Consider the following 21,755-nt stretch of genomic DNA (forward strand, 5'->3'; position numbering starts at 1 on the left):
TCTATGAACGTAGGTCTGAAGTCCACACATGTGCTGAGGTGCACTCGTTATGAGTGACTAGTTGGCCGGGATCCGACGTATGATGATGCAGAATATCTGCATGGAAATATCATATGTACTTCGGTACATTAAAATAATATATATGATATGCGAAAGACGGCGCTTATTCCGTCGGATCCCAGCCAACTAGTCACTCATAATGAGTGCACCTCAGCACATGTGTGGACTTTAGTCCTACGTTCATAGACATCTATGACGTAGTGCACAGGGTGGCCACTAGAGGGAACCCAAGAGTTGGAACTTAATCTGAGACGATTCTGTCCAACGCCGGGGTGGGTATCCGGTGTGGCTTAGTGGATAAAGCATCAGCACGTAGAGCTGAAAACCCGGGTTCAAATCCCGACGCCAGAGAGAATTTTTCTCCGTTCCATTACTCTTTCATCTGTTTATATTTGCCAACAAGATGCTGCAAAAACATTTAATTCGTTACAATGCTACGCAAATTGGAAAAAAAGGAAAGGAAATCTTTACAATCATATGTGTACAGTAACACCAAATATTACAGGATTATCGGAATTTAATTATATTGATTGATACACACTAAACTATCGATATTAATGTCAGTGTATATATACTTATATTTCGCGGGTATTATTATTAGACAAGAAGCAAATTCTATCATTATGCAACGAAATATATGAAAAGGCGAATGGCCTGAAGATTTTACGGAGACAGTGTTGATTCCAATACCGAAGAAAAATAATGCCAAGAAATGTAAGGAGTTCAGGACCATCAGTCTAATATCGCACTCGGCGAAGATTCTCCTGCGAATATTGAATCGACTGATCTTTTACCTATTCCTTTAGGAAATATTTTTCTTATATAAAAATTTTTAGAAAATTTAATATTGAAGGTAACGATTAAGAAAAAAAATTTTCTTGAAGGAACAGGCAAAAGATTCTGTAAAAAATTCTAGACTATGTGTTGATGTAGGTCTTTAAAACATTCCAGTAAAAGATTCATGCAGATATTCAATTAATTGTATATTTTATTATGTAAATGCTTTACAGTTGTAAAAAAATATACAAATTTGATATTATCTTTACAGGTAATTATTAGCTAATTTAATATTCTGAATAGTGTTTTATAAAGTGTAATGTATGTACATTCAGTATGAAGAGTTTTGTTCATTTAGCTTTTATAGTAGCAGAGATATAAAAAAAATGAATTTCACTAAATTTTTACAGGCCAATGATGTACCTCCCCCTTTAAGCTTATTCAAGGAATTTCCTTGCATGTAATGTAATTGGTCTTGATACTGTTGTAATGAATATTTACATTTAAAATTTGCACCTTTGTCGCACTTTTTCCAACTAAATTAAGGTACCTTTTTTTTTTTGCACCTTTTTGGCCAAAATTTTGCACCTAGAATTCCTAGCCCTATTTATACAGTATTAAATTTCACAGTGCTTGCACAGGCCCATTCATGTAGATTACATCACTACATAACCTGGGTAACTTTTCAAAACTAAATTTCCCTTATTTCTCAAAAAATTTTTAACTTGAAAATAACGGATTTTGCATATAGACTATGCTATAGGCTATGCATATACAAAATCCGCGTCCTTTAATTATTTTGTAAAACGCTTGAGTGATTTTTAATTTTGAGGTTTGATATACAGAGTACTATGAAGATACATATTACTCAAGTCTATGACATCATTGAGAAAAAAAAACGTTTATATTAATACGGCTCTAATATCCCAAACAGCATAATGGAGAGTGTCGATGATCTAAGCTATCTGCACATGCTCAGATCTTCCAATTGCGTGGTGTTTATTTATTTTTTTACTTGGTTGTTTAACGACGCTATATAAACTACAAGGTTATTTAGCGTCAATGAAAAATTAGTGATAGCGAGATGATATTTGGCGAGGTGAGGCCGAGAATTCGCCATAGATTACCTGACATTTGGCTTATGGTTGGGGAAAACCTCGGAAAAACCCAACCAGGTAATCAGCCCAAGTGGGAATCGAACCCGGGCCTGAGCGCAACTCCTGATCGGCAGGCAAGTGCCTTAGCCAACTGAGCTATACCAGTGCCGCTTGGTGTTTATTGGACGATTAAATACAATAATGCAATTTAACTGTTGAATAATTCGACTGTTTCTTTATTATAGAACAATTCAATAGATTTCAATAATTGAATTTGTTGATAGTGTTCGTTATAGTACACACTCCCTTCCATGCGCAAACAGAAGTGGAGGCCACCAACCCGAAACAATCACTCCTGTTGCAATTTTGCATTTTGAGAATAACATTACAGTGAACCTGACTTGAAGCTGGGTTGTGCCTACGCAGTGTTATTATATACAGCCATGCTCTACGATCAGCTGAATAATACGCAATTCATATGCATGCTTATGGGTGAAATGATGTAGAAGTGTTTTTTTTCTATTTGGTTTGAATGTAGTTTTGTGCAAGATACAAACACATAAAAAATAATGTTTATTATTTTATGCTCTGTGATTTAAAATAATTACACAAATGCTTATTTGTTCTAAAAAAAAGTTACAGAGGGGAAGGGGGACAAAGCTTATCATAGTTTCTAGTGCAAATTCGCATTTCCTTCATTAATTAACTAGTACTTTTGCAAGAGATTTTCTTTTCTTTTTTCATAGATATTTTGTACTTTTTTTTTTTTCACAATTAATACAGAGTCATTTCATTGTTACGGGTGTGACAAATATTTAGTTATATTGACTTAAAGACTTAAGATTATGTCAATTTCTTATCTTGTAGGCAGTTGAAAAAGCTATGTAGTTACCTAGTTTTTAATCCATAAGTATGAAATCCAAATCTTTTATCTAAGAAAAGAGGAAAGGGAAGGCTAAATGTTACGGCTGTGACAAATTTTCCATTTGCATTGCACATTCAAGTAGTTCATTCAGTAACTCTGCTAACTGATAAGTTCTGAAAGAGTAGGACTTTTTTCTGTATCTGTAAGATTTTTAGAACAATTTTTTTTTTTTACATTTGGATTTGCGTTTGACCAAGGACATATAGAATATTTATTACATGTTACGGGTGTGACAGAATAGTTAAAATATATAAATTTCAACTATTTTATTACTATTTTCTTCAAACTTCTGGAAATACAACTAATTAAAGATATAAAAGGAAACAAATGCAATCACGAAGTTTTACTGTTTGATTTTACTGTGAAAATTAACCATTTTCAAACAAAAACAAACCATCCACGCTTATTTTTTTTAGATACAAGACCAGTTGACATGGAACGACCCTACAATGATAACTAGTACACTTGTTTTCATAATATTAACAACGTTTATGCTGTCATTAATGGAAGCTGGATCCACGTTCAAGTGAAATTATTATTTTGCTTAAAATGATCCTAAGAATGCAAGTGATGAAGAAATGTAACTTATTGAAATCACTCTGTATCTATTAGCTGAATACTGGTAAAGAACGTGTCATGAAAAATCAAAGTTCTCTATTGATAAATTCATTCAATATAAGTGATGTAATATTAACATTAATAAGAACAAAATCGTTTTTCAAATGTTTATTTGAGCTCTTGAAAACGAATCTTATGACTGCTTTCTTTTGAGAAAAGCGAAGCAAGCATCAACTGACCACCTTTTACTACAAGTTATTTGCTGTTTTTTCTCTCGTGAACATTTTCCTGTACAAAGTCAGTACATTTCATTAATGGTTGTTAACCTACTATGGCATTGTTATCCCATAACTAATATAAATACACTGTAAACTGGGGAGTGAGATCAAATTTAATGGCACAACTATTTTTCTTGAGTATCTGATATTGCAAATAAAAAGCGACATCCAAAAATAATGTATTACATCTTACACAGTTTATTAATTAAGGCACTCGAAAACCAAGTACAAAGAGTCAAGTGCTAGTTTTCACTTACTGAGAATTTCCTGTTACTGATAGTGGCCCACACAGGTAATTTTTCTCAAGCTTGGCATCATAAGATGGCCCTCATCTGGCATTTTTCATAGCACCAGTTCTAATATTATTAGATTGGGAAATTTCTGTAATCCAGGAAAAGACTGATGTTACATTTTGATACCTTAAATTTAATGTTAGATATAACCCTAGTCTTTAAAGGAAACACGACAGGAGACAAGTTTCACAAACTATAATTAAAAATTCAAACTGGAGCAGAAAGTTGAAACAAATTTTTGCTTATAAAAACAGGGCATATCTTAAGAGCAGACTTATCCGAAATTAACACTTGGTAGTTACAACAAGAGATGGAAGTTAATACATAAACGTATTCTGATGATAATGACGATCACAAATTTGGAAGAAGGAGAAACATGGGAAAAGAAATTATATTCAATGATTTGTAATAATCTGGGCATGCTATTTTACAACCACTATTGGTTTTTCATTTTTTTTGGATGGTTTCCGAAAAGGAAGCAAGCCTCTTGGGGTAAACTGTGTACTTGTACGTCTCTATGATAATCTTCTGTGATAACGTTTTGAGTATGAACTGATATGCCATTTAATGTACGTCAACAATGACTCAAGTCTGTGTCTTCAAATTAGAAGCTGAGAGAAATGATAGTGGATCAAAAACTCTATTACATTATAATAAAATGAAGAATTTAATGACATATTGGATTCCACTAGCAACATAATGTGAAATTATGTAAGTATGTGTGTGTGCATACATTACACATACTAGATGTTTCCATCATATCAGTTGTTAAAACATTTTTCGTTAAGTGATTGCTCACTGGCGACGTAAGTAGTGGAAATACTGAACTAACACTTACTACAGGCTGTAACAATATTGTACATGGATAAATCAATACTAGAGCTCAAAACCAAGGTAACTTTTCTGATATTCAAACAATGGTAGCGATGTAAAACTACCGTTTTTTTGGCTACTAATTTAAAAACAATTATTGCTCGTGCTTTATTGACATGAGCTACAAAATGAGCAGTAGTAAATAATTGACATTATTATGATAGTAAACTCGTTTCCCAAAAAATGCGACGACTTTCGAAACAGTGTTACCAAATCAATATAAACATGTTAGTGGCAACTGGAGCTTTCAGAAGCCAAATTTAGTCTAAGATTTTCGTATAAATTAATTAAGTGGCTAGGGTAAATCTTAAAAATAAAATTTATCACAAAATTCACTTCGAAAGTTCACCTATATTTGGGCCGATAGCAGCATCAGTTCTGTCAACTCATTTTTGTATAAAAAATTTCAGAAGCTTTCCAATTTTGGCAGCTTTCATTTTTATTTCAGTGAAAATAATCAGTTCGGTTTCTGACTGCACTAATTCGCTTTGAAAGTTGAACCCTGTGATTCATAAGAGTGGGTTGTTGAAGTTTAGAGTTAAATTAAAATACATATATATTCGCCTATTGAGGTTACTCGATTTTTGCGTCATTTATCCCAGCAGTAATCGAAACACAGTTCTCGATACACTAATGTTTGCCAACGATCAGGTTATTATCACTCAAACAGAGGAAGCTTTACAAAGAGCCATTTATAATTTGCAAATAATCGCCTCAGATTTCAATATGGAAATCTCAAAAGAGAAAACGAAAGTCATGGCATTTTCGGGAGAGAATCCAATTCCAAGTAAGATCACGATAAATAATACTTTAATTGAACGTGTTCATTCATTTAACTATTTAGGTTATAACCTCTCTTACATCACTGATGAAGATATGTCAAACAAAATATCTAAATTTATAAAAATCACTGGCGTAATTAACACCGTCTTCAAATCATCCCATGTTCAGAAACATACAAGGCTAAAGGTATATAAAACACTAGCTCGACCGGTCCTCACTTACGGTAGCGAGGCATGGACAATCAGAAAAGCTGATGAGCCAAGGCTGACGACAGCTGAAATGAGGTTCATGAGACGAACAGCGGGATGCTCTTTGCTGGAACACCGTAAAAATGTGGACATATTGCAGCAACTAAAAATGGATCCTATAGTTAATTTTGTTCAACAATATCGCCTTCAGTGGAAAAAACATGTCGAAAGGATGGATCGCACTAGATGGCCTAAACAGATTCTTACTTACGTACCAAGAGGAAAGAGGAAATTGGGAAAACCACGCAAGCACTTGCATGAGACCGTAACAGATCCTGTAGGGTCTAATACGTGACGGATATGATGATGATCCCAGCAGTAACATGCCATTTGTAGACTTTTTGTCACAGAGTATTGGCCTCAGTGCACTGTGGGAGTTACTCTACGGGCCACTAATATAATGATTAGGGTTGTAATGTTGGGGACCGATAGGGTGCGTTACGATGGTTTCAAGTTGACTATCTGTTTACCATCAATATTGTAGCATGCGTAAACAGTGTACCTGCTGAAGATTAAAGGTTCTCAGGCGCATATTTTTCCAGCGAAATTTGGTGAGTGCTTTGAAGTGAACGACGGGAACATTACATATAAATTATGTAATACAAACAAGCTGGCTGCACGGCAGTTGCTCAATCCCGCTGCCACCTAGCGGCCAAAGAATAAACCAGTACTTATCACTGGAATGCTCTGTAGCTATGAAGCAAGGTATGAATACCATGGAATGTAAATAAATACAATACAATATAAGCCAAATCAGGCATCAATACCCCAGGAAGTACATTTTGTCTCCTGAGGAGATCCAGGGAATCAAACCCAGCAGCATTGTGAAGCTGGTCACCCACTGCAGTCTCCTGGATTTATTTCTAGCTTATGAGGCGCACAATGGACTTTTCATGCCTAAGTGCTTTCGTATATGTGTATGCTATTGTTTAGAAAGGAGAAAGAGATGATAAAAACTGTATGTGTAGCCTTATAGCACTTTAAAAATATTAGGTTCTTCCAACAACAGTCAGTAACCGTCCGCAACCATTGTGAGCATGCACAGTACAGAAAAGGCATTCCAACGTATTCGTCCAAACCAGTTCTGAACTGGAAGCATGTACTTCAGTCAGGCGTTCCAACAAACTTTAGACAAGAATCCGGAACGATCGGAAGTAATTGGCTGATTGAGACATCACAACTAAAAGGTTAAGATGGAAGGTGACAGTGCTGTTCTTGAGTTGGAATCCAGTGCAGATGAATAATAAAATTAAGTAGACATGTCATTTTTCGCCAAAAAGAAAGAAAATAAAAAATATTTCGGTAATGACATAATTAATTATATTTTCAATATGCAACTAGATTAAAATTATAATAAATAAATATATAAAATATTTGAAAAAAAAAAACTATTTTTAAAGATGAAAGAGTCTACCTTCCTTGTTTTTTATTATCTTTTTATATAAAATTATCTATTTCTTTTACCTTCTTAAAGAAAATTATCTAAATAAATTATATTTTCTGCAATTTGAATTAGCTGGGAAACAATATTAATTATGGAGCCTGTTGTCAGACAAAGATTCTCATAGTTCTAGCAACTCTGGATTTAGTACGCAATGATCTGAGAAAGTGTTCCAACATCATCCAGTTGTTTCAACCTCTTAGCAGATACTCAACCAGCGCATATGCATAAGATGGTACAGGATCCGTACAAGAACTTATTCATGAACAGCTTGTCGGAACGAATCTATTATATCAACAATTAGCATTCTATGCGATTGAAAAGGTCAAAGAGGACTTCCCTCTGCAACCTAGAAACCACAAGTGGGAAATCAAGTGACTGTTTTGTCATGCACGTGCAAAATATAAAGTCTCTCATACTTAAGGCTAATAGAATAAAGGACAACTATTGTGCAATATATACACAGCAAAGTATCTGATTTACAAATTTATCATACAAAACAATAATTACCGTACAGTTTGGCAGTAATCAAATTAATTAAAATAAAAATTAGGGAAAAAAAAAAGTCAGACCATTGGTGACGGATGTAGAAATAAAAAAAAGGACTGAAGTTCATGGCATGCAAGCATCAGCTCTTTACAACTCACGTACAGTGTTTTGTTTCATAAACACAGATTACAAGCACAGAGAGTGGTGCTTGAATCAATTAATGTAATATCAAGTACTTACCACTGGGGGAGATTATTAACTATTTATAGAAGTAGTGATGCAGAGAAACTTGGAGTGGATTGAGTAAAAAAAAATGTATAGTTTATTGCTTTCACGTCTTAAATACTAGATTATGATACCTTGTCGACTAGTTTCAGCCTGTTGAGGGCTATCTTCAGAACTGGGTGATCCTGGTCTTCGGCCTTCTGATTGCGTTTCCTGTGGGGATGTGTTTGTGTAGCGTAATGTGGAGTCAAAAAGTGTGTGTGTTCTGAAACTGAGTTGTGTGTTGAATTCGTGCAGATGTGCTTTTGTGTTGCTGTATATTTCGTATTGTTCTAGTGTGTTTAGTTTCTGGTTTTTCGGTTGAATATGTAGAATTTCCATATCTGTGTTTATGTTGCTGTAGGTGTGGTTGGCATTTGTGATGTGTTCTGCGTATGTGGAAGTGTTTTGTAATTTTATTATGGCTGTGATGTGTTATTTGTAATGTGTCTGAAATGATCTGCCTGTCTGTCCTACATAGAAGTTGTTGCATCACATACTTACTTACTTACAAATGGCTTTTAAGGAACCCGAAGGTTCATTGCCCCCCTCACATAAGCCCGCCATCGGTCCCTATCCTGTGCAAGATTAATCCAGTCTCTATCATCATATCCCACCTCCCTCAAATCCATTTTAATAGTATCCTCCCATCTACGCCTCGTCCTCCCTAAAGGTCTTTTTCCCTCCGGTCTCCCAACTAACACTCTATATGCATTTCTGGATTCGACCATACGTGCTACATGCCCTGCCCATCTCAAACGTCTGGATTTAATGTTCCTAATTATGTCAGGTGAAGAATACAATGCGTGCAGTTCTGCGTTGTGTAACTTTCTCCATTCTCCTGTAACTTCATCCCGCTTAGCTCCAAATATTTTCCTAAGTACCTTATTCTCAAACACCCTTAACCTATGTTCCTCTCTCAAAGTGACAGTCCAAGTTTTACAATCATACAGAACAACCGGTAATATAACTGTTTTATAAATTCTAACTTTCAGATTTTTTGACAGCAGACTAGATGATAAGAGCTTCTCAACCGAATAATAACACGCATTTCCCATATTTATTCTGTGTTTAATTTCCTCCCGAGTGTCATTTATATTTGTTACTGTTGCTCCAAGATATTTGAATTTTTCCACCTCTTCGAAGGATAAATCTCCAATTTTTATAGTTCCATTTCGTACAATATTCTGGTCACGAGACATAATCATATACTTTGTCTTTTCGGGATTTACTTCCAAACCGATCACTTTACTTGCTTTACTTGTTGCATCACAGCCATAATGAAATTACAAAACACTTCCACAGACGCAGAACACATCACAAATGCCAACCACACCTACAGCAACATAAATACAGACATGGAAATTCTACATATTCAACTGAAAAACCAGAAACTAAACACACTAGTACAATACGAAATATACAGGCACACAAAAGCACACCCACATGAAATCCTCAACACACAACTCAATTTCAGAACACACACCTTTTTGACTCCACACTACACTACACAAACACACCCCCACAGGAAACGCAAACAGAAGGCGCGAAGACCAGGACCACCCAGTTCTGAAGATAGCTCACAACAGGCTAGAACTAGTCAAAAAGGTACCATAACCTAGTAATTTAACACGTGAAAGCAATAACCTATATATTCTGAAGTGATATAGTGTTAAAAGTTGTGTAATCAAGATGTATAAAAAAATGTTCAATTTGTTCAAATGTAAGCATTTAGGTCTTGCTTATGTGATGAATTATGGGAGTAATGGAGGTCAAAATACAAGGATTATTCTGGAATTAAGTTATGAGAAATTAAAGAGTCAAGGGTGGTTATGCATTTATATTGCAACGCACCTGAGAGTAGATCACAGTTTGCGGATCGCCACGTGCCTTGTCCCGGTTTTTCACTTTGATGTGATAGATGACATCCTGCTTCAGCAACCGTCGCAGAATTGTCTCCGAGATCACGTCGGGCTTGAAGGCGTCCACCGCTGCAAAGTAAGTATCAGTATGTCACATGCATCAAAACTTATAGTTCACAAAGAAGTTGTAAAGATGACGTTTGAATTTTGAGGCAATTTGAAAGTTCACAAATTTTCACGACTACACTTTTTGAAAGTGGAGGGTACAATTTAATCCGGATCATTTCTTTTCGCGTTTATTTAGTCGATCTCATCACGCTCAATTGATCAACATCCCAAATATCCAAATTGGTTCAGAGCTTATGGAGTTATGAACATAAAACAAATATCAACACAGTTTGAGAAGTGTAACAAGCTTATATAAAACATGCATTTGCATGGAAATCCAGGCTCTAACAATTGGATACTTTAAAGTAGAAGGGTGCAAAGTGCCAAAATGAAACATTGGAGATAAGATAAAAAAATTAGCTATAAGAATAATTGTACACATATTTGTGTTATGTTTTTTTTACTGATAGAAAACAGCAATAGTACAGTGTTTACTCATTAATAATAGTGGTATGTAAAGACATTATTTCTCCATATTTAATTATATAACACAGATTGTGAAAAGGGTTAAGTAATGGGTACAGTTGCAGTAGAATGGTGCAAAGTCCAATACCTATTTTTTCCTATTCTGGAGCAATTTTTACTCACAGATCTGCCTGTAGAACTGCCTATGCTCCTCATTTGGAAGATAGGGAGTCATTGCTAGTAGATCCCCCTTCTTTTCTTCAGTAATTTCCCTATTTTATGCTTTAACTTGAAACAATGCTGACTGCACATCTTTCATGTTTTTTTTTTTTTTTTCCTTTTTAAGCACTTTAATGATATGCACTGCTTCATTATCATGGGACTGTTTCACAGAAACACTACCTGCTTTACTAACATCATACTGAATGCAACATGCCTTAGAAATATTCAAGTTCTTGATGGAAATTAGTTGATCAGTAACATGTTGGGTATTAAGGAAATCTGACTCTACATTGGAACTGTTTGAAATGGTTTTACAACTTTAGAGTCTTGTACGATTTTCAGCAGGTCACTAGGAATGAAGGCTTTTGTCACTTTCATTTTTGAATCAAAGCAAAATCAGAATCGCATTGCAAGAAACTGTGGCCACTGAGAAGGAAACGTTGTTCTATGTGCTCAAATAAACCAATGGCAACTAAAAAGAGACACATGAAAACCATTACACGGTTTTTGTTTTGAGCTGCACAGTTATCAGATTCTTCTTGTTTGTTATGTCCATAATGACCAGTTTTAGCAGATACGAGGCAATCTCATTGGCACCTCCACTCGCGATGCTTTCATCCCACATATACATGTAAGACTGCATTGTATCACATCCACAAACTCCAAAGTTATAACGCGGAAGCTGACATCTGTAAAACATTTCGCTGTGTGTATATTTGGGCAAGGAAACAAACATTACTATCAGGCCTTTCTATGATGCAGCTCAAGAGGGCGCTTACCGTCTGAAACTGCATGGTGCTAGCAACGTAATATCTAAATATCTCGCTTATGAAACACAAATGGATGTAGCCTCTTTCATACATCATCCTCCTAAGCACATTGCACTTTTCTGCGTAATAATTTCGTTTTCTATGATTTTGGCACTTTGCACCTTTCTACTTTAAAGTATCCAATTATAAACACAACACACACGCCCCCTTTCCCTGACTAACTCTTTACACTAGCTGTCTGTCTCTGTCTACTTAAGCAGACAGAAAACAATATAGCCTACTGTAAGACATACATTTTAAGAAATGTAATATTTACTTTTAATTGAAGTTATGTGAAAGGTTACATATGTAGTTGTTTCTTCATTGAAAATGAGGTGCTAAATTTAGGCATTAATGTCACAATACTGTACGAAAATAACTGACGTCAAAAACTGTAAGATACTGTACTTACTGGTACTTAAGTACTGGAAAGTTGCCAGAGTCAGTTGCGGAGATATATGAATGCGCTGGTTTTCCCTTCTCTCTGCAAAGATAGTGAAGTCTTGCTTTGTTGTTTTCTCTCTGCGACGCTTTGATCTGTTATCAGCTGAAACATTGTGTAAGTCAACAATGTTCATTATACTAATTTTACATTTTATTTGTAATGTCATACAAGTGGCGCAACTGTAATCTTGAAGGTCATTGCATCAGATAAAATTCTTTAGTCAACAACTACGAAATGTGAAGAACTCTCTTGCATTCCACATAAATATTTCGGAAGGTACAGTTCAAACTTGATGAAGAACAATTCAACTCATTTTGAACAACAGTGCAATTCGATGGTATTCAAATAAAGAGGAATAAGTAATTTTTTGTTCAAATGGAGTTTTGTTCCCTAGATGAATACACAAGTTAAATTCTACAAGTGGGTGTGCAAAAAATTAAAATAGTACTATGATTTGATGTGTTTTATTTATATAGAAAATTATTTGCAATAAAGTTCAACTTTTATTTATGTCAAACCTCATTTTACTCATAACTACTTGCACCCTTAGATTACTGCATCTGGGGGTGGTTGAAAGACATCATGTATCAGGTTAAGGTATAAACACGTGAAGAGTTGCTTCAACACATTCTGGATGCCGTGGCGACAATAAGGAACTTGTGAAGCTGTGATGCACATCCATGCGGAGTGCTGCATTGAGATTCAGGCAGGCATTTCCGAAATGTGATTTAAATCCACTTTAAATGAAAGAAACAATCATTTGTTCGTATTTCAATTATTATTATTATTTTTTGCATTTTGTTAGTGAAATCCTGAAACAAAATATTACTATGAGGTACAAGAGTACATATGGAGTTTCAGTGCAGTAATTCTTTGTTTCCATATGATGAAGAATCGGTAGAATGAAGAAAAATTCTCTCCGGTACCAGGACTAGAACCTGGGTTTCCAGCTTTACATGCTGGTGCTTTATCTTTTAAGCCACACCGGATTCAAGTTCCGATATTGGATTGAATCCCTCTCATTTTTAAGTTCTACCTACTGTGTTCCCCTTTGTTGGCTGGAAACCTGGGTTTTGGTGCCTGAGAGAATTTTTCTCCATTCTGCCGATTCTTCACCTGAAATAAAAGTTTTTTCTTTCGTTTTCAAATTATGCCACTCCGTAATTATGAATGTGATCCTATTCATTTATTTACATTTTTTGTTCCAAATAATCTCAGGAATCACTTTCATAAACCAGGGGAGAATTTCGTGACTCACCCTGTATATTGAGAGTAATTAATTTTTAAAACAGTTTTCTGAATCACCTGCAAATTCACAGATACTAAGTATGACCTTTTAGCTATCAATATGTAGTAATAGGGGAAAATAGTTAGGTTTCACCCTTACTGTATAAAGTAAGAAGATCCAGACTACAATAGACATAAGTCTGAGATGTGCTAGCTTTGTAATAAACTTATTGGCAGAACTTCAATTCTGTTCAAATACAAAGTGGGTTGTATGCATGCATGTTGCGTTAATACTTACTCCACACATCAGTTTCGTCCACAATCTCGGACTGTATTAACTCTTCAATCACGTCTTCAAGAGTGATGAGGCCAATGGTTTCATAGAACGGATCTCCTTCCCCCTCAGAGTTCACTCGATGCACAAACGCCATGTGTCCCTTGATCCCTGCAAGAAACATGTCACGACTTAACACTGAACACAGTGGCGGTTTCTCGGGGGGAGGGAAGGAAGGAACGTCCTCCTCACATTTTTCTTCTTTTGAAAGTAAATACCAAATGAAATATATGCCTTGAAATTCGAGGAAGATTCGATAATTTTTAAGTTCACAGCTATAAGAAAACCTCGGTTGATCGAGTTTTAAACGACACGCACTCATGTGCTGCTACAAAACTGTGAGAAAGATGCGAGATTGTTTGTGTGGAGGAAAGCCAATCCATTCCTCCTTTACTGCATTTAACACACATAGACAACAGTGCACTAGCGGCCAGAGAAAGAAGCAGAGTTTTAAAGCACGTAAATGAACAGAGAGGGAGGAGATCCTCCTCTGAATCAGCACATGGGTGGAAAATATAGAAACCGACTGGTCGTGCAGCAAGCTCGCTACCACTGCCATCTAACGATGCTGCATTCAACCAGACTATAACACATCTAGGAGGATGCAAAATAAAAACAGTTTTAACACGAAGCTATGAAAGATACTATATAAACTTTTTTTTTTTTAAATTATAAAACAAAATATATTATTCATTGCACTTTATATAAGCTACTATTCATGGTTTGAAACTTTCGAGGATATCTGAAAGTTGAAGTTAGATTTATATAAAACAAAGAGGAAGTAGTTCTACGTTAGCATCACAGAGCTTTTTGGCCCCTGAAATTCACTTCCATTCATTGTCTACTAGACAGGACAACAGCCAAGTTGTCAGTTTTGTACAAATATATTTGAAATTGAAAGCAGGTACTCGAAACTACATTATTTTTAACATAAAAAAATTAATCGGTCACCTGCAGCTTTGAACAATAATGATAGTATGGCTTTACAAGAACTGACATTCTTCAAATGCATGATACTGAACTTGTAAAATGTACATGTAACAACACAGACCACGTGAGTGGGTGCAGAGTTCTCGCTTTCCTAACAGATTATTTCCCATTCCCACTTCCGTAAAACGGTTCTGGTTACGTGTTAGTAGCTGGTCTCTTCCAACACGTGTGATGCTTTAGTGTGCGCGAAAAATGCTGTGAGTTTGTGAATTTCCTTGTAATTGTTAATTTGTGCAATTATCCAACAATGAATGGAAGTGAAAACATATTTTGGATAATTTAGGAAACTCAGTTTACAAGAACAGATTATTGCTATACAAAAGAGAAGGCCAACCCCAACACTACCTGGTCTTACATATATGCATGTAGGCTAATTTGTAGTATGTTTCTCTCAAGAAGGTGTCATTTTGCGCTGTTAACTTCTTTCCTCCTCTTAAGAAATATGCAGGAGCCGCCACTGTACCTACTACTTCCTCCTCACCTTCTTTGAACTGTTTGAACATCACATCGAGCGTTGTATCCTCGAACACGAAGTTGCATGGATTTTGATAGAACTTGCAGAGTGTTTGCAGTGGGGTGTTGTCGTCTGGGTCCACAAATGCCAGATCTTTAATGTACAGCACTGTCACGATATTGGAGCGACTTCCTTCATACACGGGGATGCGAGAGTAGCCTGTAACAAAACAGCCCAATACAAGGATCACGATCCTGGGTGGTCCTCGTATGGACAACAGGTTAAAAGTCATTACTAGGGCCAGGATTCGTATGCAAACGTATATTTTTACTGGCCAGTTGAAAGTCATGTAAAAACATTTTTAAACATGTTTTGAACGTCTGTGATGAGGAATATGCAAAGTTATAAGTCGCGTCGCTATTATTCCCGGCATGACTTCTCCTCTTTGCTTACGTCTTAGGAAGTGAAGGCTCTATAAAGTCTAGGTAGGTAGTATCGTTCGCCATTTTTGTTCTTTCGTTGCCGAACTACCATACTAGGGATCTATTTGCCACACCGTTAAACATTATCATGTCGTAGCTCCTATGATAATAAATCAAACGCAATGTAATTCAGCAAATACGAGGGGGATCCAGGAAATAACGACCGTTTTGTTGTAATAATTAAAAATATATATATTTATTTGAAAAAACAAAGTCTGTTACATAACTGAAGCTTCCTTTACTTCTCTACATAATCACCACCTACATTTAAACATTTGTCGTATCTGTTCACTAGCTTTCGTGTTATACTCCTCTGCCGCCAGTTCATTAAGCCAGGTGTTCACTGTCTTCTTCAACTCTTCATCACTTCCAAAACGCGTACGACCCAGAAAATCTTTCAGCTTAGTGAAAAGGTGAAAATCGCTAGGAGCAAGGTCTGGACTATAGGGCGGATGATCAAAGATTTCCCAACCGAATTGATCCAGCAATTCTCGAGTTGAAGCAGCAATGTGCGGGCGGGCACAGATTTTGTGGTAGCCAAGATGTTGCGACACAATTTCACCAAGCAAAGAACGAGAAATGTCAAGAAAGGCAATATGCAATTCGTCGAGTGATGTGCGCCTGTCTTGCAAGATTCTGTCGTTCACTTTAGTCTTCAGGTCTTCTGTGATGAGTGATGGGCGTCCGGACCGATTTCATCGTGGACATTTGTTCGCCCATTGTTGAACATTTCGCACCATTTTCTCACATTTCTTTCATTCATTACAGTATCACCGTACACTTCTTTCAATTGCCGGTAAATTTCTGCAGGTTTCAAATGTCGGACATTCAAAAATCGAATCACACTCCTCACCTCACAGTCGGCGGGATTATCAATTACGTCGTTCATTTTGAAGTAACACAAAATGCACAATGGCGACTTGTTGCAACCAGTACTCACAACATTATGAGAACACATGTTAAGGAAGCCAGTTGACCTTCAAACAAGGAAGGGGAGTCAGCTGCGCGGCGGGTATGCGCGAACGGTCGTTATTTCCTGGATCCCCCTCGTTATAGAGTGGCAAATAACGTCCTCGTGTGCTTTCTGCGAACGCCATCGAAAGCGCAAAAATGGCGGGCGATTATATTAAGTATTTATCGAGCCTTAAGAAATGAATAACGTCTTCATAAGCGAATCACAAGACGCACACGTTTAAATGTAGCCGACCTGCAACGCGATTGGCTGCCGGAAATTAGAGCGACGGGACTTATAAAAATGCATATTTCAGACATTCCTGCATATAACATGAGGGTCATTTCATAAATAATGCACAGGTTGACAGAATTGTGAAGTGGATAACACAACACCAACGAAAATTATGTCAGTTGTAGTTGAAGGATTGAGGAAGAAGCACGTGTGTTCGTTTCGTCCATAGCATACTCTGTGTTTAGATAACGAGAACTAGAAATGGAGCCTACATGTGTCTGTTGACTGTTGTTATATATTTGTCGGCCAAATTAAACTCACTTTGATGGAGAACTTGAGGCAGTCAATTTTACATTAAAACAACTTTTCTATCCCAGTAACCTCCTTAATAAAGCCGTTATATTAGCGATTCTAAATCAGCTATACAAGCCACTAATGCAAACACCTGTACAACAAAAAGAATTGCTGATATTCACCTAGTATCAAACGCTTACAACCTCTTAACAAAGCAATAGTTTTGCAATGGATTACTTGCCACTGTGGAATTCTTGGTAATGAGATAGCGGATTTCTTAGCAAAAACGGGCACAATGATCCAACAAACTACAAATTCATGTTTATCATTTTAATCCTCAAAACTAATAATTAAGAAAATCATCTAACAAAAATTCATGAAAAATTAATACATGAGATTGTACATAAGCAATGGAATATTTTATTAAACAACAAAAATTTAATTTTTTTATAGACATTGTTGTTTTCAGATAAGTTACCAATGAATCAATTATATTAGGCTTCTGTTCAGTCAATACATTGTTTTAAGTGATAAGTATTGACTGAACAGAAATCTAATATAACTGAATAAAAATTTAATTCCAGAATGTCCACGAATGACAGCTGTCGCACTTTTTCGATTACATGCAGACATGATTGTTTGGTTGCACATCTATATAAAATAAATATTTTTCCTACATCTAATTATTTATTTTGTAAAGAAGATAATACTGTAATGTAAAATTTTGACAGCTACAGAGAGATCTGTCATTATGATACTGGGAACAAGAAGGCAAATGGAACAACTCCAATACCTTAATGTCATTATTATCTTTCCTGATGTATCATTCACATTTTGTTTATTACGAAGATAGTAAACCCTACAAAAATGTGGATTTTGCATGTTTTTGAATATGTCACACTTTATTCGTGCATATAAATCCAGATCCGTCATTACCTTGCTTCATGATCTCAGATACAGTCTCAAAGTCTAGGACGGTATCATAGGACAGCATGAAGACATCCTCCAGTTTGGTCATCACATCACTCACAATCTTCTTCTTCAGCTCCAGCGCTCCAGATATTATGTTCACTTCATCCCTCTCCAGGTCATTGTACTCCGTTGTCAGCTGCAGAAAGAAACAGTACGTTGGACTCACACACAAACAACCATACAAATGGCAGAAAGCATGAAATATTTCACAATCAGCATCTACGTTACTGCAGCCCTTTGAGTTCAGCCTTGACCTCCTTTAGAACAGCTGGCCAACCAATCCTTTCCAGTGCCCTCTGTCTCCAGCTCTTTATCCCTTCTTAAGCAAGATAATCCTGGACATCTTGCAACCATCATAACTCTCCTTTTACCAACTGCTTTTTCATTTTGGGTACTTAGTTACAGTCCATCCTGTTTATTTGGCCCAGCTACTCCGAACTCCTCATTTTAATTTCATTTATTTATTTATTTGCTCACTCACTCATTCATTCATTTAATTTATTAATTTACTCAATTTATTTTATTTTACTACTTAATTTATTGTATTTAATTATTTAATTAAATTTATTAATTTCTTGAAATTATTTTATTTTACTACTTAATTCATTGTATTTAATTATTTATTTAATTTATTAATTTATTACATTTTATTATTCAATTTATTTCATTTTACTACTTAATTTATTGTATTTAATTAATTTATTTAATTTATTAATTTATTTTATTTTACTACTTAATTACTGTATTTAATTATTTATTAAATTTATTAATTTATTTTATTTTATTATTGAATTTATTATTTTATTATCCAATTAATTAATTAATTAATTAATTTTATTTTATTATTTAATTTATAGCATTTAATTATTTATTTAATTTATTAATTTATTTTATTTTATCGTTTAATTTATAGTATTTAATTATTTATTTAATTTATTGTATTTAATTATCTATTAAATTTATTAATTTATTCAATTTATTTTATTTTATTATTTAATTTATTGTTTTTAATTATTTATTTAATTCATGTTATTTTTTTATTTTATAATTTATTTTTTAAATTGTTCATTTTATTTTATAATGTATTTATTAAAGTATTAATTTTATTTAATTTATTTATTTATTCGTTAATTCATTCACTCATTCATTCATTCGTTCGCTCATTCATTCATTCATTCATTCATTCATTCATTCATTCATTCATTCATTCATTCATTCATTTTTCGTAATTGCGATCGAGTGGCCAAAATTTGTATAAGCGCTTCTTTTGGCATTATTAACATGGTGGAAGAAAAAAAATTAATTCTTTTATCTGCCCATATCAGAATGTTTGCTTGTAGGAGGGATGAAGTTACAGGAGAATGGAGAAAATTACACAACGCAGAACTGCACACATTGTATTTTGCACCTAACATAATTAGAAAAATTAAATTCTGATGTGTGAGATGGGCAGGGCATGTAGCACGTATGAGTGAATCCAGAAATGTATATAGAGCGTTAGTTGGGATACCTGAGGGAAAAATACCTTTGGGGTGGACTTTGGATTTGAGGGAGATGGGTTATAATGGTAGGGACTGGATTAATCTTGCTCAGGATCGAGACCGATGGCGGGTTTATGTGAGGGCAGCAATGAACCTCCAGGTTCTTTACAAGTCATTTGTAAGTAAGTAAGTAAGTAAGTTGGTAACTTGAGTATTCCAGTTTAGGTCGTTATCCATAAAGATGCCTAACAGACTCACAGCGTTCAATGTTTTTTATCGTTAAGATTTACGGACGGTAACGATGTCCCATTACTACTGCCTGCGATGTCCCCAACCGGGCCACTTTCTGGATTCATCACTGGCAGGAGGTACAGAAAAAGCCTTGCAGAGCCATGGTGCTGGTCTGCAACTTAGCTTACCTTAACCAGTTCTTGAAGGCGCTCCCTGTTGTACACGTTGCCCAACTCAACTCCCAGAATGCGATCCAACAGCTTGCTGATCGGATAGGACAGCGGGAACGTGATGATCATCACCATGCGCGTGATGTAGATAGTCTTGGCGCCGACTGCCAGCCCGTAGCGCGAGCAGATCGCCTGCGGACAGATCTCGCCGAAGATCACGATGGCCAGGGTGGAGCCGATGATGGCGACGAGGCCCGACGTCAGGTCGTCCATCAGGATGGTGAGGCTGGAGTTGACGAGCACGTTGCCTAGCAGGATGCTGCACAGCAGGTAGTTGCCCGTCTTGCGCACCGGCATGATGGCCCTGGCGTACCGGCGCTCCGCCTCCGTGCCCGTGTTGACCACGATCTTGAGCTCCGTCTGGTCCATGGACATGAGCCCCAGGTTGAGGCCCGAGAACAGCGCCGAGAACGTGAGGCACAGCACAATGATGGCGATGGACATCCAGATGGGCAGCAGCTTCTCGTACGTGCGCAGTGCCAGCCAGCTGTCCGTGCCCTGGTGCAGGTACAGCTCGCCCGACCTGCTCTTGATGCAGACGTAGTACGCCGCCTGCGGCTTGTTCACTGCCGGCACCCGGAAGTCGATCACGGCGGAGTACTCGGACAAGTGATCCACGTCCACCTGCAAGGACCGAGATCGTCAGTCCCAGTAGAGGCTGGTCCACAATAAACCGAAAGAGAACGTGAAGATTTTTTATTCACAATAAAGGCTGGTCCACTATAAACCGAGAATGGGAAGCGAAGAAAGTGAACGTGAAGATTTTTATTCACAATAAAGGCTGGTCCACTATAAACCGAGAATGGGAAGCGAAGAAAGTGAACGTGAAGATTTTTATTCACAATAAAGGCCGGTCCACTATAAACCGAGAATGGGAAGCGAAGAAAGTGAACGTGAAGATTTTTATTCACAATAAAGGCTGGTCCACTATAAACCGAGAATGGGAAGCGAAGAAAGTGAACGTGAAGATTTTTATTCACAATAAAGGCTGGTCCACTATAAACCGAGAATGGGAAGCGAAGAAAGTGAACGTGAAGATTTTTATTCACAATAAAGGCCGGTCCACTATAAACCGAGAATGGGAAGCGAAGAAAGTGAACGTGAAGATTTTTATTCACAATAAAGGCTGGTCCACTATAAACCGAGAATGGGAAGCGAAGAAAGTGAACGTGAAGATTTTTATTCACAATAAAGGCTGGTCCACTATAAACCGAGAATGGGAAGCGAAGAAAGTGAACGTGAAGATTTTTATTCACAATAAAGGCTGGTCCACAATAAACCGAGAATGGGAAGCGAAGAAAGTGAACGTGAAGATTTTTATTCACAATAAAGGCTGGTCCACAATAAACCGAGAATGGGAAGCGAAGAAAGTGAACGTGAAGATTTTTATTCACAATAAAGGCTGGTCCACTATAAACCGAGAATGGGAAGCGAAGAAAGTGAACGTGAAGATTTTTATTCACAATAAAGGCTGGTCCACTATAAACCGAGAATGGGAAGCGAAGAAAGTGAACGTGAAGATTTTTATTCACAATAAAGGCTGGTCCACAATAAACCGAGAATGGGAAGCGAAGAAAGTGAACGTGAAGATTTTTATTCACAATAAAGGCTGGTCCACTATAAACCGAGAATGGGAAGATTTTTATTCACAATAAAGGCTGGTCCACTATAAACCGAGAATGGGAAGCGAAGAAAGTGAACGTGAAGATTTTTATTCACAATAAAGGCTGGTCCACTATAAACCGAGAATGGGAAGCGAAGAAAGTGAACGTGAAGATTTTTATTCACAATAAAGGCTGGTCCACAATAAACCGAGAATGGGAAGCGAAGAAAGTGAACGTGAAGATTTTTATTCACAATAAAGGCTGGTCCACTAT

At 36.3% G+C, this 21,755-nt stretch overlaps 1 protein-coding gene across 2 annotated transcripts in view; it reads right to left on the reverse strand.

Annotated features, from left to right (window-relative positions):
- LOC138711085 (unextended protein-like) overlaps positions 1-21,755 on the reverse strand; it is a 113,631-nt gene that overhangs the window by 37,048 nt on the left and 54,828 nt on the right. For both annotated transcript variants that reach the window (XM_069842401.1, XM_069842402.1), the window contains exons 3-8: positions 19,837-20,502; positions 17,901-18,072; positions 15,030-15,221; positions 13,523-13,669; positions 11,965-12,099; positions 9,941-10,077 (exon numbers count right to left, since the gene is read on the reverse strand). In XM_069842401.1, coding sequence (XP_069698502.1) covers positions 9,941-10,077; positions 11,965-12,099; positions 13,523-13,669; positions 15,030-15,221; positions 17,901-18,072; positions 19,837-20,502 — 1,449 coding nt within the window. The remainder of the gene's footprint in view (positions 1-9,940; positions 10,078-11,964; positions 12,100-13,522; positions 13,670-15,029; positions 15,222-17,900; positions 18,073-19,836; positions 20,503-21,755) is intronic.

Source organism: Periplaneta americana, chromosome 12 (genome assembly GCF_040183065.1).
Source record: "Periplaneta americana isolate PAMFEO1 chromosome 12, P.americana_PAMFEO1_priV1, whole genome shotgun sequence".
Classification (NCBI taxonomy): Eukaryota; Metazoa; Arthropoda; class Insecta; order Blattodea; family Blattidae; genus Periplaneta; species Periplaneta americana.